The 15,743-nt window shown below is 41.5% G+C and overlaps 1 protein-coding gene across 1 annotated transcript; it reads left to right on the forward strand.

The window, feature by feature from the left end:
* Positions 1 to 534: 534 nt before the first annotated feature.
* Positions 535 to 15,716, forward strand: SWAP70 (SWAP switching B-cell complex 70kDa subunit; the record flags this gene model as incomplete). The annotated part of the gene is made up of 9 exons (XM_008949050.1): positions 535 to 762; positions 4,542 to 4,688; positions 4,935 to 5,043; positions 6,342 to 6,523; positions 10,053 to 10,160; positions 11,697 to 11,863; positions 12,487 to 12,685; positions 14,301 to 14,397; positions 15,137 to 15,716. Coding segments are annotated over 9 exons (1,347 nt in total), but the record flags the coding sequence as incomplete, so codon positions are not given.
* Between the last annotated feature and the right edge of the window lie 27 nt (positions 15,717 to 15,743).

Below are 15,743 nucleotides of genomic sequence, written 5' to 3' on the forward strand. Positions count from 1 at the left end.
GTTGTGTCCAGTTATGGAATGCTTGAGAGCTGGAGAAGAGGAGGGGTCAGGTGAAGAATAAAATACATGAGCATACCTTGGTAGTCTTTCATTTCACATCATGTCCAAAATGCCATCTTTTCTTTTTTTTTTTTTTCTTTTTTTTTTAAAATTTGGGTAATTTTTATCTTACAAGAATACTTTTTGAAACTTCTTGTTTTCTCACACTTGAGTCGTCACAGTTTGGAAGCTGTTACAGGGAAGGTCCTGTGTGTTCTTGTCGGAATCTGAAATACTAAAAGAGGATTTCAGGTTAAATTCTTTGTTTCTTTACTATGGAGAGAGGAGGTGTGAGATGGGCTTGGCAGTCAAAATTCAACTGAGACAGGAGACTAAAATCTTTGCTAATTAAACCACCCACATTCAGAGGCCCGCATGTAAATGTAGGAATCTAGCTGTAATGACAGTCTCTAGAGAAGCTTAGTTTGCAGCTCTGAAAGACTCCATTTGCATGCCTGCTGAAAACAATGAATTTCTGCTTGTATTTCTGTACAGATTGAATATTTACTTAAGAAAATCACCGAAGCAATGGGAGCAGGCTGGCAGCAAGAGCAGTTTGACCATTATAAGATTGCACTCAACACCAGTCGAGAAGGTCTTTCTGCGTGGGAGCTGATCGATCTCATCGGGAGCGGGCAGTTCAGTAAAGGGATGGACAGACAGACAGTGTCCATGGCAATCAATGAAGTCTTTAATGAGCTCATATTAGATGTACTCAAACAGGTAAGAATCACAGAGAAATTATGTTTTAAAGTAAAACAATTTCTTGCATAATTAGAAAACGTTAAATTTTCACTTCAGTTTCTTTTACCTCATGAATAATGAGCAAGGGGATGTAGGTAAATTACTTGTAAAGGTTCTTTAATGTGAGCTTATTTTTATAAAAGAGAAATTGTGCTGCTGTTCACATTGTTGCAACTGTTGCAGTATTATGAGTGAATTGCTTGTTGGGGGAGTTTGTTTTTAGAAAGTAGAAGTGTGCTCTGACTTGAAATACAGCCTCTTTTACACTAAAATCAAATGCTAGGTAGCTGACAAAATAGCTGCAGCATGCTGTCAGTTCCTAAACTTCAGTCTTTGAAAATGCTTTTTTCTAGTTGCAGTTATGCTCTCACAAATGTAAGTTGTGTTGATGACAACCTCTGTATTCAAAAAAGGGAGTCGGTACAAAGGAATTGCCAAAAGGTCTCTTTCTAAGTTGCCCCACTTCAAGAGAGCAAAAACGTGTTCTAGAGCTCCAGAGCTCTCTTCCTTCTTGTTCTGCTACGTGACTGACACCTTAGTTACCTATACTCGAAACACAAGAAGTTTGTCAGTCACTTCTATGTCTAGAACACCTTTATATTCTTGGCAACATTCTGTCAATCTACATTTTCTTCAGATTTCCAGTGGCTGGATAATCAGTTTAGGAATGGCTTTAAAAACTGCATTTCTTTCACAGTAAATATAAATATCACAGGGACCTGAGGAGTCACAGTAGAGCTTACCTAGAGAGCTATTTAAATTGACTTCTAGCTGGCAGACGATTTTTTTCATCTTTGGTATTCTGGCTTCTTGGTGAGGAGAGAAACAAAAGCTTTTCTGGCTGGCTTTCCTAAGCTGCTCTGAAGAAATGATCAGAAGGTCTTGGCACAGGAAATTATTCTGGAATATCCACAGAACAATGCAGAAGTCTATTTTTGTTAACTGCTGGTTGCCTGTTGGAGGTGAGGGCTGGACACACACATATATAGTCAGTTGAGGGCAAAATGAAGTCATTCTGTTGTTTAAGACCATGAAAATAAAATAACCAGTGTCAGGTCAGTTCTTCCACTTGAAATCTGTGAGGAAATGGGATGTCTTTTCGGTTCTGATACTGCGCTGTGTCTCTGCATTGTGTCTCTCTCCCTTCCACCTCTCTTTTTTCTTTCTTTTTTTTTAACTGTCTCTTTCGTCTCGGTGGCTGGGCCTCTTTCTAAAGGATGTCTGAGTGCCTTTGAATGGTTCCTTGACACTTAAAAATAGTTTGTCAGGATTTGGCCCAGAGTCACTGTCCTAGTGGAGAACTGAATTCCCCATGTGACTTACAGATGTCTTGTTCAGTCACAACTTGTACTGTCAGACCTTGTTAGTTCACAGAATTGTCCTGTTCGTTGCACTATGTGATTACTTCGGGGTATTAAGTAATGACATACTGTACCATAGCCAAGATCTCTTATCTTACACTTGGACATGCAAGATCCTGCACCTGGGCAGGGGCAACCTACAACCTATCAACACAGGCTGAGGGGTGAAGGGGTTGAGAACAGCCCTGCAGAGAAGGACTTGCATGTTCCAGTGGATGACAAGCTGGACATGAACCAGCAACGTGCACTTGCAGCCCAGAAAGCCCACGGTATCCTGGGCTTTATCAAGAGAGGAGTGGCCAGCAGGTCGAGGGAGGTGGCTCTGCCCTTCTGCTCTGCTCTTGTGAGGCCCCACCTGGAGCACTGCATCCAGTTCTGGAGTCCTCAGCACAGGAAAGACACGAACCTGTGGGAGTGGGTCCAGAGGGAGGCCACAAAGATGGTCCAAGGACTGGAACCCCTGTGCTGTGAGGCCAGGCTGAGAGAGTTGGGGTTGTTCAGCCTGCAGAAGAGAAGTCTCCAAAGAGACCTTATTGTGGCCTTTCAATACTTAAAGGGGGCCTATAAGAAAGATGGGGATGATGTTTTTAGAAGGGCCTGTTGTGAAAGGACAAGGTGTGGAGGTTTTAAACTAAAACAGGAGATTTAGACAAGATAAAAGGAAGAATGTTTTACAGTGAGGGTGGTGAAACACTGGCCCAGATTGCCCAGATTGGTGGTAGATGCGACATCCATGGAAACATTCAGGGCCAGGTTGGACAAGGCTCTGAGCATCTTGATGTAGTTGAAGATGTCACTGCTTGCTGCAGCAGGGCTGGGCTAGATGACCTCTAAAAGTCCCTTCCAACACAAAGCATTTTACGAGCTCCAAGGCTTATGGAGGGGTAGCAGTGATCATTCCATTTGTGGTACTTAGTTTTCTGAAAGATGTGTCCTTCATGTGATTGTTCGTGCAAAAAGACCCCCAGGAGCTGTCAGTGGGCTCTTGAAATATCAGAAGCAGCTGATACACAGAAATAATAGATAAAGATTTTGCAGAAACTTGAGGGGGAAATACCAGTCTGGCTTGGCTTTGAAAGCAAACTTAGTGTGTCAAGAACGGGAAAAACTCTTGGTCATGACTTGCTGAGACTGTGCAAGGCATGAAAGAGTGAAGCTGCAGAGTCCTTCACGCCCTTGTGACCACCCAGGCCTCAGACCGGAGTATGGAGGCAGCAAACAAAACTCTTTGTGCATTCCTGTTTTGGAATGAGGGGGTGGACTGGCACAGGGGAATAGGCACGGCCTTGGCTCTGGCCAGTCTGGCTGGCTAGAAGAGCTGAGCACAGATAAGCCCTGTGTGTGTTTATTTTTTGTTTGTTCTGCCTTTTCTGTTTTCTTAAACAAAAGAGCTTCTCCAACTGTCCTGTTGTTTTTTTTTTTTCCCTTCAGACTTGTACAAAAAGGCACCTTTGACTTAAATTTGTCACAGCACATTTATTTGTTTGCTTGTATCATAAGTTCCTATAGCTAAAAGACATTACAGAAAAAAATGGTCTTGGTCTGCTTTCCAGTTTTTCAATTCATCTGGAATACTTTTTAGTGCATTGCTTTCTGTATCACTTGTACAGAGCTGTAGTGGTGTAGGTGTGTCATCTGTGATTTGACTTTTTTCTGAAGCTAGGAGTCAGATGGAAGTATGTAAGTAATTGTAGAATATGGTTTTAGAAATGGCAGGTGTAGCTGAAATACTGGCAAACTGAAACTCTAGATTAAGAACTGACTAGGTCACAGCAGTACCCCTGATAAGACCACTAAAAATTGAATACCTGAAAGAACGACCTATTATTGTATCATTCTCCCTGCACCCTCTTTTCCATGAGATGGTTTCTGAATTGCTGTAGCCACACTGCTTATATTCCAGATGTGTTAATATTCAGTATAGGCAAACTTGGATGATTTGATCATGATACCCAGCCTTCTTTGTTGTCATTATGAAAGATTATAATTTTTATTCTTTTATTTGTGTAAAGCTCAGTGGCAGAGTATGGGCTTCTCTTCTTTCTTTTGAGATGGCCTTGTTAAGGCTTGCAAATGGTCTTCTCATACAGAAAGTTGAATGGATCAACTTCCAAGAAAAATAAAATACTATGAGTGAAATGTTTGTGTTATTTAAATCAAAGTACAAATTTGTTCCTTTAGTGAAATGTTTGTGTTATTTAAATCAAAGTACAAATTTGTTCCTTTAGTGAAAATCCAGGCTTTACCAGTGTTCTCAGTGTGCTGGTATTAGAAATGGAAGTGTGTAAGTGAAGGGTCTTCAGCTAACTCTTCTGTGTGCTGTATCGGGTGTTTAAGCACCATGACAGGCAGTTCAGCAGTGGCCAGGCAGTTCAGCTGACCTGTTGCATTTTACAGGGTTATATGTTGAAAAAGGGTCATAAAAGGAAAAATTGGACAGAACGATGGTTTGTGCTAAAACCCAATATTATTTCCTACTACGTAAGTGAAGATTTAAAGGACAAGAAGGGAGACATCATACTGGATGGCAACTGCTGTGTAGAGGTAAAGAAACCCCACCACACCAAGAACTGTGAATATCTCTAAAAAAGATAAGAATTAATCCTGCTTTGTGTGCGGGATGGATTCATTTTCCATTCTATTCTGGCTTTTGTTAATAGGAGTTTTTTACTTTATATAATACTCTTATTATAAAAGGTTCTTAGTACTGGTATTTGTAGTTCCGTACCACGTAGCTGTGTACGCGGGGCTTGACAATGTAACAGGCTAATCCTTTGTTACCCATTCTAGGCCTTGCCTGACAAAGATGGAAAGAAATGCCTTTTTCTCATAAAATGTCTTGATAAAAGCTTTGAGATAAGTGCCTCTGATAAAAAAAAGAAGCAGGAGTGGATTCAAGGTGAGGTTTCAAACATTTTAGTCATGTGAAAGGTAAGGTAAGCTGATTTCTTACAGCCATGCTTTACTCTAATTTGAAGTTCTTGGGCTTATGATTTTGGGCATCACTGTTTCAGGCACATGGAAGGGATTTTTAAGGAGCCTGAGACTCAGGAAGAAATAAGGATCCATGTAAGGGGAATCGGTTTCTGTCATTTAGGTGCCTCAATTTAGGCAGCCATAGCCAAAATGAAATGGATAGTGTTGTCATTTGTTTTTTCTGTATTGGCTGTTCTTCTAGTGATGGGGAAGGGGAATATATTGTAAACTGGTGCTTTGGGGAGAAAAGGAAAGCTTGTCCATTTCGGCATCATAAAATATGGCTTTGCTTTTACAGTTCTGCTTGCAGTAGTGTAGTTTGGTGAGTTGAGGCTAAGGCTGGGAATTGGGGCTTCCTTGTCTCTTCCCGTGGTGAAGGTGCTCCCGTGAGACTTTCCCAGATCCATGCTGAGCGGGAGTTACGTGAATCTTTTGCAGAGTGAGGTGGAAGCCCTTGTGAACCCACTGTTTTCAATGCCATTGAAGTATGTACCACATTCAAAGACTTGGAGCTGTGTGCTTTTGTTTGCACTTCCCCCTTTACCCAAAGCATGTGTTTAATTGCTCCAAAGTCTGATGTAGGATGAATGTTTACTTAGTTCCAAAAGATCTTTTCCACAGTTGTAGTAGGTGAATAACATATCAAAATCATCTGCTAATCCTCAGTTTTGCTCTCTAAATATTTCCTCACTGAAGACAAGAGAATGAGAGCTACTGTGTTACTGGGGGAAAGTTTTTCCTTGGAATATCAGTAAGAATGAAGAGTTTAAGGTTAGTTCCAGGGAACTAAATGCTGTGTATGTTAGGTAACATCAGCAACATCTTGCTGCTTGATTAAGAGTCCCTGAATCTAGGTAATAGGAAATCTTGAAGTTTTGGGACTTTTTGTTTGCAGCTCGGTGTACAAGTGCCTTGTGTGTCCACTGCCCGTTAGAAATGGGTATTGGAATTGACACCATGCGTTGGAGTTGCTGGACCCTATCCTTGTGGCACACAGCCAACACTGACAGCCAAGTGTCTTTCACTTTCGGTTTGTGTTGACAGGTAACCTGTTGAGGATTAGCAGAACTGACAACAATTAATTCTAATTTAAAAATACATGAAAAAAACACCCAACACAATACCACAAATACTCATTCCCTAAGGGTTGTATAGTAAGTTTAGCACTTCCCTTTGCTCACGTTCTCTTCCTCTCCCTTGGCCTTGCACACTCCTTTCCAGCCATACAGACCACCGTAAGCCTTCTGAGAGCTGGGAGCCCTCCACCCCACAAGGAAGCACGTCAGAAACGAAAAGAATTGCGCCAGAAGCTCTTAGCTGAGCAAGAGGAGCTGGAGCGGCAGATGAAAGAACTGCAAACGGCCAACGAGAACAAGCAGAAGGAGCTGGAGACCGTGCGGAAGGTGGGAGTGGGAGCTGCTAACCTTGAAGCTTTAAGCTCAGTCTCTGTGGCTGAGCTGGGCTTCTTGAAGTATGATTAGGCATCTAGTTCATGTTCAGACACATTGAGCAAACTCCTCCAGAGGAGGTGAGCTTGTGTGGGCATCAGCCCTCTAAGCATGTAGATCTGCTGGTTGAACCTGCAGTAAAGCCTTCAACATTGACTGCAGCGGTTTCTAAGGACTGCACAGCAGGCTTAGGCTAGCTCCTGTGGCCCATCCCCATCCCCTGGCCTTATGAGGGTGTTTTGAAGCTAGTGCAAAAGGAAAGATGGTATCTGGGCACTGGAGGGGATAGTATTTTCTGTTACTTGCCTTTGTTTTCTGTCAGACACATCCATCAAACTTGGGGCTTTCCATTAAGATTTTTTTCTTATGTAGTTGTCCAGAGTTCTGTTCTGTGAATTGTATGTATGTGGGAACTCTTATCTACGCACAGATGTAGTATCCAGAGATATTAATATAATTTACAAAGAGTCCGAAGATGCAGAGTGATTTTGTGAGTGTGTATAGGCATCATTTTATTAAGGGTACTTTGGGAGAGATTTATAGAGCTGTTTATTAAAATGCTTAAATGCACGTTCCTTGTAAATGCTGGATTGACTTCTACAAGCCTGAGAACTGAGACTAGAAATGTCTGAGTATTAGCAGAAGACTTGCTGAACATGTTATTTTCCATGTAAACAGCTTTTTAGTAAAAAGCTAACAACTAGCAGGAGATACCATGGTACCTTTGCTTGGCTACACACTCTTAACCATAGATGGACCATGCTGGTGGCTCTTTGCACTTCGAACAACGGGTACCTCTGCAATAGTTCTCCACAGAGACTTGATTAGTCTCCAGATACACTTCCTGTCTCCATCACTGCTTGAGTGTTTCATAAATTAAATTCATTGTAGCCCTCAGTTAGAAAAACTTTTAACGGTCTTTGCAGCTGGGCATGAGGAGGGAAGCTATAAATGTTGTGAGAGCATGTTAAAAGGGGCCGAGTCTAGAAAGCAAAGAAAAAAACTCCTGTCATTAAGTCACAATTCGTGTCAAGGAGAATTTTTTTTTTTTAAATAACCTGGCACTGACAGTACTGATACGGGTATTATTCTCTTTGCCTTAAATGGAGTCTGACAGAGGAAAATAATTTTTTTAATTTAATTTTAGCATCTATGTTCTACCACATTTAAGCTTCAGAATGGAAAATATGCTTCAAAGGCTAGCCTGTGTTACTGGTCGGTAATACTCCTGTTAACAGAAGTTATAGGGCTGGATTTCACTGTTGAGTTTATTTTACTGAGAAAAAGTTAAAGGGGAGGATAACATGAGGGCAACCCCAGAGGAGCAGCCGGATGTTGACAGGCTTTGGCGCTTTCTTTTGTAGAAATCACAACAGGTAGACTAAAGAAGAGTTGCAACAAGAAGCATCTTTTGAAGACATATTTTTTGAAGTGATCTTTTAATCACTGGATTAAAGTGACTTATTAAGGAGAGCACTTTAGTCTCTGACATGAACTACTGCACTTTGGCTAAGTGGGAGGAGCTGTGCTGGAGGAACTTGAAGTGGTTGGTTAGTTAGAAGAATGTTCTTCAAGGATAAAGCTTTCTGATTCAGGAAACTGACTTGTTCTGAAAAGCTTAGAGTTCGATTTGCCCTTAATGGCAGTGAGCCACCACTCACACCACATCTGCCAAAGTGCACTCTGAGATTGGTTGGTATTTTGATAGCTCCTGCAGTAGGAAATTTCAGAAGAGGCTTTGTCTAATATACTTTTTTTTCATGTTTTTAAATGGAATTTTGAGATACGCATTGAACAGGCTGGAAGGTGAGTTTTTCTTACCAAGACAGCATGCATAAGACTCATGCACACTTTCTGTTTCAGTTTGGGGTCTTCCATGGGATTCAGAGCCTCTGTGGTAACTGACCCGTGCTGGAGTGGTGTGTTCTTGTGATTCCCCCTCCCTCCCCACACTCAACATTTGGGACTTTTCCCTTAAATACGTAGCTGTTGCCAGTGTTACCTGCCAGGAATTGATGTCCTCTGACGTGAATTAAGCAGGAAGTTGCTGATAAAGAGTGGACAAACAATGTATTCTGTTATTGAGGGCTCTGGCAAAAGCCTGGAAGCCACCCTTGCCTGTGACTCTGCACGTTCACTCTCTTGGCTCAGTATTGGCAATGTTTGTTTAATTTCCAAGCAGGGAAGGAAATCAAAAGAAAAATTCACTTAAATAGGCATCTTGGATTTGACTACAATTACATGCTTTTAAACGTTCTGGCAGACGAGGAGTACTATTTCTAAAAGACTGGCATCATTTAAGTACAGAGTTGCTCTCCTTTGAAAGGCTATCTTCTACAGCTAAAAAACCAAACTAGGAGCTTTGTCCTTCCCTTCTGCCCAGCTATTTCAGACTAGAGTGACATCACAAGAACTTAACGAAATGAGAGTTTTAGCTTGGCAGTTTTAATTGTTCAGTCATCTCGTTAGTTCATCTAGATTATGTGATGGAAGATAGTTTAAATGTGGTACTTTCCAAAAATACTGAAGAAGACAGATGTCCCACTCTTAACTAAAGGCCTGTGGAAACTATTTCACCAGCCTAGTGCATTACAAAAGAAGGGTGCTTGTTTTCTGTTTCCCCTGAAGCATCAGATAAGTTTCTTAGCAAAATGCTGTGAAAAATTATTTTGCTTCCAGTATTGGTAAGGTTTTGACTGGTATTTGTGCATTTTTAAAGTGTAGCTTGAGCATTCTAAAAATACATGCTATCAAAATTCTGATGAAAGGAAAAACTGTGCCAGTTATATGTGAAATCAAGATGCAAAAGAAATTAAGATGCAAAAAGGCATGAGACTACCAGCTCTGACTAGGCAAATTTTTCCCCTAATACCAAGTGATGATTATTGACTAGAATTTTGTTTACCTTACATGGCAGTTTAGGGGATGTTAAAGGGGTGTGATTCACAATAGCACAATCATTTATTATAGTCAAAGTCTACAGCACTTCTGCTTTCCCATGGCAGGTTAGTGCTTCTCACTTCTGTTTCTGTATGAACTCGTGGCATGCTGGCACGTTTTCACTGTTGGAACTCCTGTGCAGTCCTGCCTGTGACGTGGTTTTCCATAGTAGATTTCTATCCCATATGAGACAGAAATCACTGTATGCCTGTTACCTATTGGCTGGGCAAAGCAGGATGCAAAGGAAACTTGAAGGAAGTCTGACAGTTGACTTTTCATTGGTAAATTTAAAACTGTCTTGCAAATAACAAGATTAGAATTTACATTTAGAGATTGAGAATAGCCTCAGACATAAACAAAACCAAAACCAAAAAAACCCTGATACCTTAAAGCTTTTGAAGGTTCCTTCCATTTTTGTTAAAACCAAATACTGTTAAATCAAATTCCATTCTCTGCAAATGTTTTTTTTTTTTTTTGTTGGTTGGTTGGTCTTTTTGACTACTTAGTTTTTCCTTCTTTTCTTCCTCCCACCCTTCTCTTTCAGCAACTGGAAGCAGCAGCTGCTCGTGCTGCTGAGGAAGAGAAGAAAAGACTTCAGACTCAAGTTGAATTACAAGATCGCTTCAGTTTGGAGCTGGAGAGAGAAAAAATGGTGAGTAGTGCACATGTGGGTTTTTTTGCTATGATTACACATAGTGAGCAATGCATCCAGCAGTGATTTCCCTCACAGGCAGTCACTGAAGGGATTCTACAAATATTGCAGGAGGATGGATCCTGTGTTGCATTTATTAGAGACCTAGGAATAAAATGTTTTTACATATTAATTCAAATACTGGAACAGATCACCTACAATTTGCATAGCATTCACAGCTTAAATATAGTACGGGAAAATGGGGACAACTTTGAAAGGTAAATGCAGACTGGTTATCCTTGCAGTTTTCAAAGATGGAGAAGCTGAGGTCACTGCCTACTACAGGAATGTGCAAAATGAACACAAGCATAATCAAAATGCATTTTAGGAATCTTCTGACTTTAATATATTCCTAAAACTACTACTTTTTTTTTTTAATGCAGTGTTCTTTTACACATAGCCACAAACACAAAAAAATAAAGAAATATTGTAGCTTTACAATGTCATCACTATAATCCACACTGAGCACTTCCAAACAAACTGATTTTCAGTCTTCAAGGGCTCTGTCAGGCATGACAAGCTTTTCTGTTAACGGGAGAAAAGAAGTAGAAACAGTTGAGTTGATGTGGTGGAACGTCTGGGAACGTGAACAGACTCGGTGCCGCTTTATGAGCTGAGAGCAGACTCCTGAATACGATCACTTTCTGGGTCAGTGGGATTGCAGTTAGCTGAGGGGAGCAGGCTGCAGACCAGTGGAGCAGGACGTGCCATCCTGACACTTGACAGCCAGCCTTTCTTGCTGACTTCAGGAGCTGTGCTTACTTTCTGTGACGTACATATTATGTGAGGATTCGGTGCTTTTCCCCATCGGCTCAAGGCCAGCTGACTGCTGTTGTCCCCAGCAGTGAGGGGCTGGGCAGAGGACGCTCCAGGGTCACTGTGCCCCTCATTTCCCTGCTCGAGGTCAGGGAAAGCGGGATAAGGAGGTTCAGAGACTGCGTGACTGGATGTGCAGCATCCCCTCACCCTCCTCTATCCCTTACTGTTGTTTTTTGTCATCGTTGCTCTTCTCTTGGCAAATCCAGCCTCCTTAGCACACTTCCACCCCGTGCTGCTGCGGTGCCACTGCCGGTACATGTGCGTGGGATGCACTGCTGCCAAGGGAGGACTTGCCTGAGGAAAGGAGTGGAAATGGTGTCATTAAACCAGCCTGACCTTTGTGCCTGGGCACTCTGCAAGTCTTTTCTTCCTTCAGCTTAGTGTGTACCTGTAAACTAAGTGACAAGATCAAACAGACTGAAGTTAGTTTTAAACCCCTGTAGAAGTCCTGTGATGCATGAAGTAGACCAGTGTAAGTAACCTGTATCATTTTTTTTTAAATGGTCTTAAAGTTGCACATCTACAAATGTAGACTCAATTTTATCAGTTTTGCTCTGCAGGCAGCAGGAAAAGGTTTGTCTCTGAAAACATTATCTAAGGGAAACCTGACAATTCTTTTAAAATTTGGAAACCTGAGTTGAACGGTAGTTTATATATGTCCTCGATTTATGCTGATAGGTAAGACAAAAAATGGAAGAGCAAGTTGCTCAGAAATCATCTGAACTGGAACAGTATTTACAGAGAGTACGTGAACTGGAAGAAATGTATAAGCAGCTACAGGAAGCTCTGGAGGATGAGAAACAGGCACGTCAAGATGAAGAGACCGTAAGGAAACTTCAAGCCAGGTATGGCTTTGACCTCATAGAGATGTATTTCAGTTCCCTACCTGCCCCCACAACAATAACTGTGCCATAGTGTTAAAGATTGTTTGCATCTTGGACATGCTGCTGAAAAGGGGATGACTAGCTTAGAAAATCCAAACTCAGGACATTTTTTTCCTTTTCCTTAAGCTATGAAAGCAAAAGGTGGTTTTTTGTTTGGTTTTTTTTTTGAGTTTGATTAGCCCTCGTGACTTTCTGCTGCATTTTATCACAGGTCTAAATTGTAGTTGATAAAGAGTTAAGTCTCCTCTAACTCATATGGGCTATGTTTAGTGTGGTTTGTTTCTTCATATATTAACCCCTCCTAAGACAACAGATAGCTTATGCATGTTTACTTCTTCTGTGCTTTGCAGTCTGTTTGCATTATTGATTAAATTTTCTGAATAGCCCTTGGTAGCAGTCAGACTGCTTGCACTGCTGGCGTGATTTTTCAGCTTTGCACTGAGACAAAGCAACAAGCAATAACTTTTTTTGTGCTTCCCAAGTATTGGATGAGGGAGAGAGATAATTCACTTGGCTTCCCTATGTGTATGCTACATAATGGATGCATCTTTATAGTTCAGTTAACATCACAATCCTCATTGCAGATTACTGGAAGAGGAGTCAGCAAAGAGAGCTGAACTGGAAAAATGGCACTTGCAGCAGCAACAGACCATTCAGATGACAGAAGCAGAGAAGCAAGAGCTAGAAAATCAGAGAATGATAAAGGAACAGGCTCTTCAAGTTGCTATGCAGCAACTGGAACAACTTGAACTGGAAAGGAAGGAGGCCCTTGAGCAATACGAGGTGAGCTGTTCTTTTCATCAGCCTCTCATACTTAGCCAGGTGTTCAGTAGTTTCACTCAATTTGTAGTTCATCAATACCATCCTTCTTTAAGAGTTAGTATGACACAAAAATTATAATAACAGGTAGGATATTTACCTGTTGGTTTGGGTTTTTTTTGACCAGTAAATCAATGTATTTGAAGGAAAAGACACCACCTCCTTTAATTTTTTGTCCCAATTTGCATGCAAGCCACCTCAGTCATATGCTGAAATACTCTGCATAGGTTTGTCTTCTAGTGTAGACTAACTTCATATGCAGTCTCACTGCTGTCATAACTGAATGCCTTATACTTTTGAATTATTGTTGCAATGTTTTGATGCTGTCATAGGGCAATACTGTCTTCTACAGATGAAAAATCAATGTGCTGCTGTAGGGCCCTGCTCCCTAAAAAGGTATTTGAGCACTGAACTTACATCAGAGCTACCTAGGATTTAGCTCGGACTCTTACTGTGTACTCACTGTGTAGCCAGTGCCTTGCATCCCAAACCCAGCCCTTGTTCTCTGCTCTGCTGAATGTTCTTGGTCATGGCCAGTAGCTGTTCATGGAAGAAATGAGAGTCAGAATCCAGTGAGTACAGAGTCTGAAGTGCTGCATACTTCTAGGGCTAGGGTGGTGTTGATCCTACATGTATTTAGGACAGGAAACAAAACCTGACTGGATTTCTGTTTAACTAGGGAGTGTGTTTCTGCTGTGTCTGTGCCCTCAAGGTTAGCTCTGTGAAGGACAAGCCAGGGAGCTGTCTTCACTGGCACAGGATACCAGTGCTGCAGTGACTGCAAACAAGGGCCCAGGTGGGGTAGTTCTGGCTACGTCACAACTTACCATGTTGGTGTGAACATCTAACACCATCATTAGATTGCTTTTGGCTAATAATTGACTTCTTTTTTAGATGACATCTTAGGGTTATTGTATATGAAGCATTATCTACTACTCCAAAGGAACTGCTGAATACGATAGACATAACAAAACCCTCAAACAAAATATCCACAAAACAAGTGATGGAGTAGGTCACTGTGATAACCGACCTGTTATTTTAGAAACAAGTAAACATTCTGGCCTTCCATTTAGAATTGACCAAAGGCCTGGTTTAGATTGAAGAAATGACTCTTTCTTGAGTGGGTTGTCCTTTTCCTACCTTACGTTGTATGGTTTCTGATAGTGAGAGGTACCTACTCGCTGGTTTTAGTTTGGAACAGAAGATCATAGACTCACAGGATCATTAAGGTTGGAAAAGACCTCTAAGATTGCCAAGTCCAGCCACCAACCCAACACTACTGCGACCACTTACGGCTTATGTAGTTTCCTTCAATCTTCATGAAGAGACTGGCCCTACTTAAGCAGCTACAGAATCTTTTAAAACCTGGTTAGTTTTGGATTCTGGTTTGACAGCTTACTTTTATACAGCTAGCAACAACTAAATTACTTAGGATGGTTAGAAATTAAGTTCCCCTGACTACACTAAATGGAGCGCTGGCTGAATTAACGTGGTTCTATCTTTAGATTTAAAAGGATGTTTTTTCTTGTTTATATAAACGAAGTTAAGTTGTTTTCAAGTGGGCTGCATCTTATTTCAGGAGGTTAAGAAGAAGTTGGAGACAGCAGCTAATAACACCAAGAGCTGGAAAGATAAAGTAGCTCATCATGAGGGATTAATTCGACTAATAGAGCCAGGTAAGTTATCAACAGAAAAGTTATAAAAAAACCCACATATTCGTTCTATTCCATATACTTACATCACTTAGTGACTTACTGAACTCTGCCTTTGCCTGTAGTTTATTGGTTCATGGGAGCATATAAATATCACATTGGTGACAACTGCTCGTGGTAACTCTCAGGTCTTTACCTCTATTTGCCCTACTATAACAATTTTTAAATTATTATTATTTATTTAAAACAAAGCAAGGATCAACCTGAACATTGCATGGTTTGAGTGTTTAATGCAGTTGGCATAAATGCTAACCGCCAAACACATGAAGGTAGCTAAAATACTTGATGTGGGGAAAAGTTTAATTTCTTAGCTTAATTAATGGTGTGCCAGCCCAGAAGAAGGTGTTGTAATGCAGTGCTGGGGAGCTCACCTTCCTTCCAGGGAGAGCTCAAAATGAAAGTTAGAAGAAGGGTTTACTAAGATACACCTGTGTGGGAGGGAGGGAGTTGGGAGATAAGAATGCAAAAGATTGCAGCAGCCGACAACTTTTCACTCCCAGCACCTTCACTGATGGTGTCCCAGGCATTCCTCCTTCCTTGGTTACGTAGGTCCTTGGGTCATCTTTGAGTGTGTTTCCAGTCACAGAAGAGACAGCACCTAACCAAATCATCCTGTGGTGATGCTAAGCCTGCCCCGCTGGCAGTGGGTGAGTGGTGTCCCAGCCAGAAATGACTGTTTCAAGTATTGTGCTCTGTCTTCCAGGCTCTAAGAACCCTCACTTAATCACAAACTGGGGCCCAGCTGCCTTCACTGAAGCTGAACTTGAGGAAAGACAGAAGAGCTGGAAAGGGAAAAAGAACAATTCTGAGTAATGATGGTAGCTGACACATTGTTCGTGAACAGAACCCCACCCTCCTTCGTTCTGCTTTGCATGGAGCAGCTTCTTGCTTATAAAGGTCTTGGTTTGCTCAGCAGGTTGGGCCTTTCTACAAAGGAAATACTGTTTGCCACCTAGGAGTGTCTGCTCAGAGCTCAGTCATTAAAACATGTGGTGTCTGACAGTACTTGCTGTTTTCCCTCACGTTTCTATAAATTCTGTTCTTGTATACAAAACTTCTAAAATTAAGATTTGTATTTAAATGTAGCTTGTGACAGAATTGTTTCAATACTAGCCTGTAACAATCTGACAGCATCTAACCAATCAAGCAGCATCACCTTCATTCCAAAAAGCAAGAGAAGCAGTCGTTTCCCTGGTGGGTGAATACAGTTTAAACCCGGGGTGGCTCAGTCCCAGAGGTGGCCTCCAGCTCCCAGGCAGAGCGTTGCCTTTCCTGCCCCTGCTCCAGGTGGTGCCCGGCGCTCGGGCGCG

Source organism: Merops nubicus, unplaced genomic scaffold (assembly GCF_000691845.1).
Source record: "Merops nubicus isolate BGI_N331 unplaced genomic scaffold, ASM69184v1 scaffold23540, whole genome shotgun sequence".
Taxonomy (NCBI): Eukaryota; Metazoa; Chordata; class Aves; order Coraciiformes; family Meropidae; genus Merops; species Merops nubicus.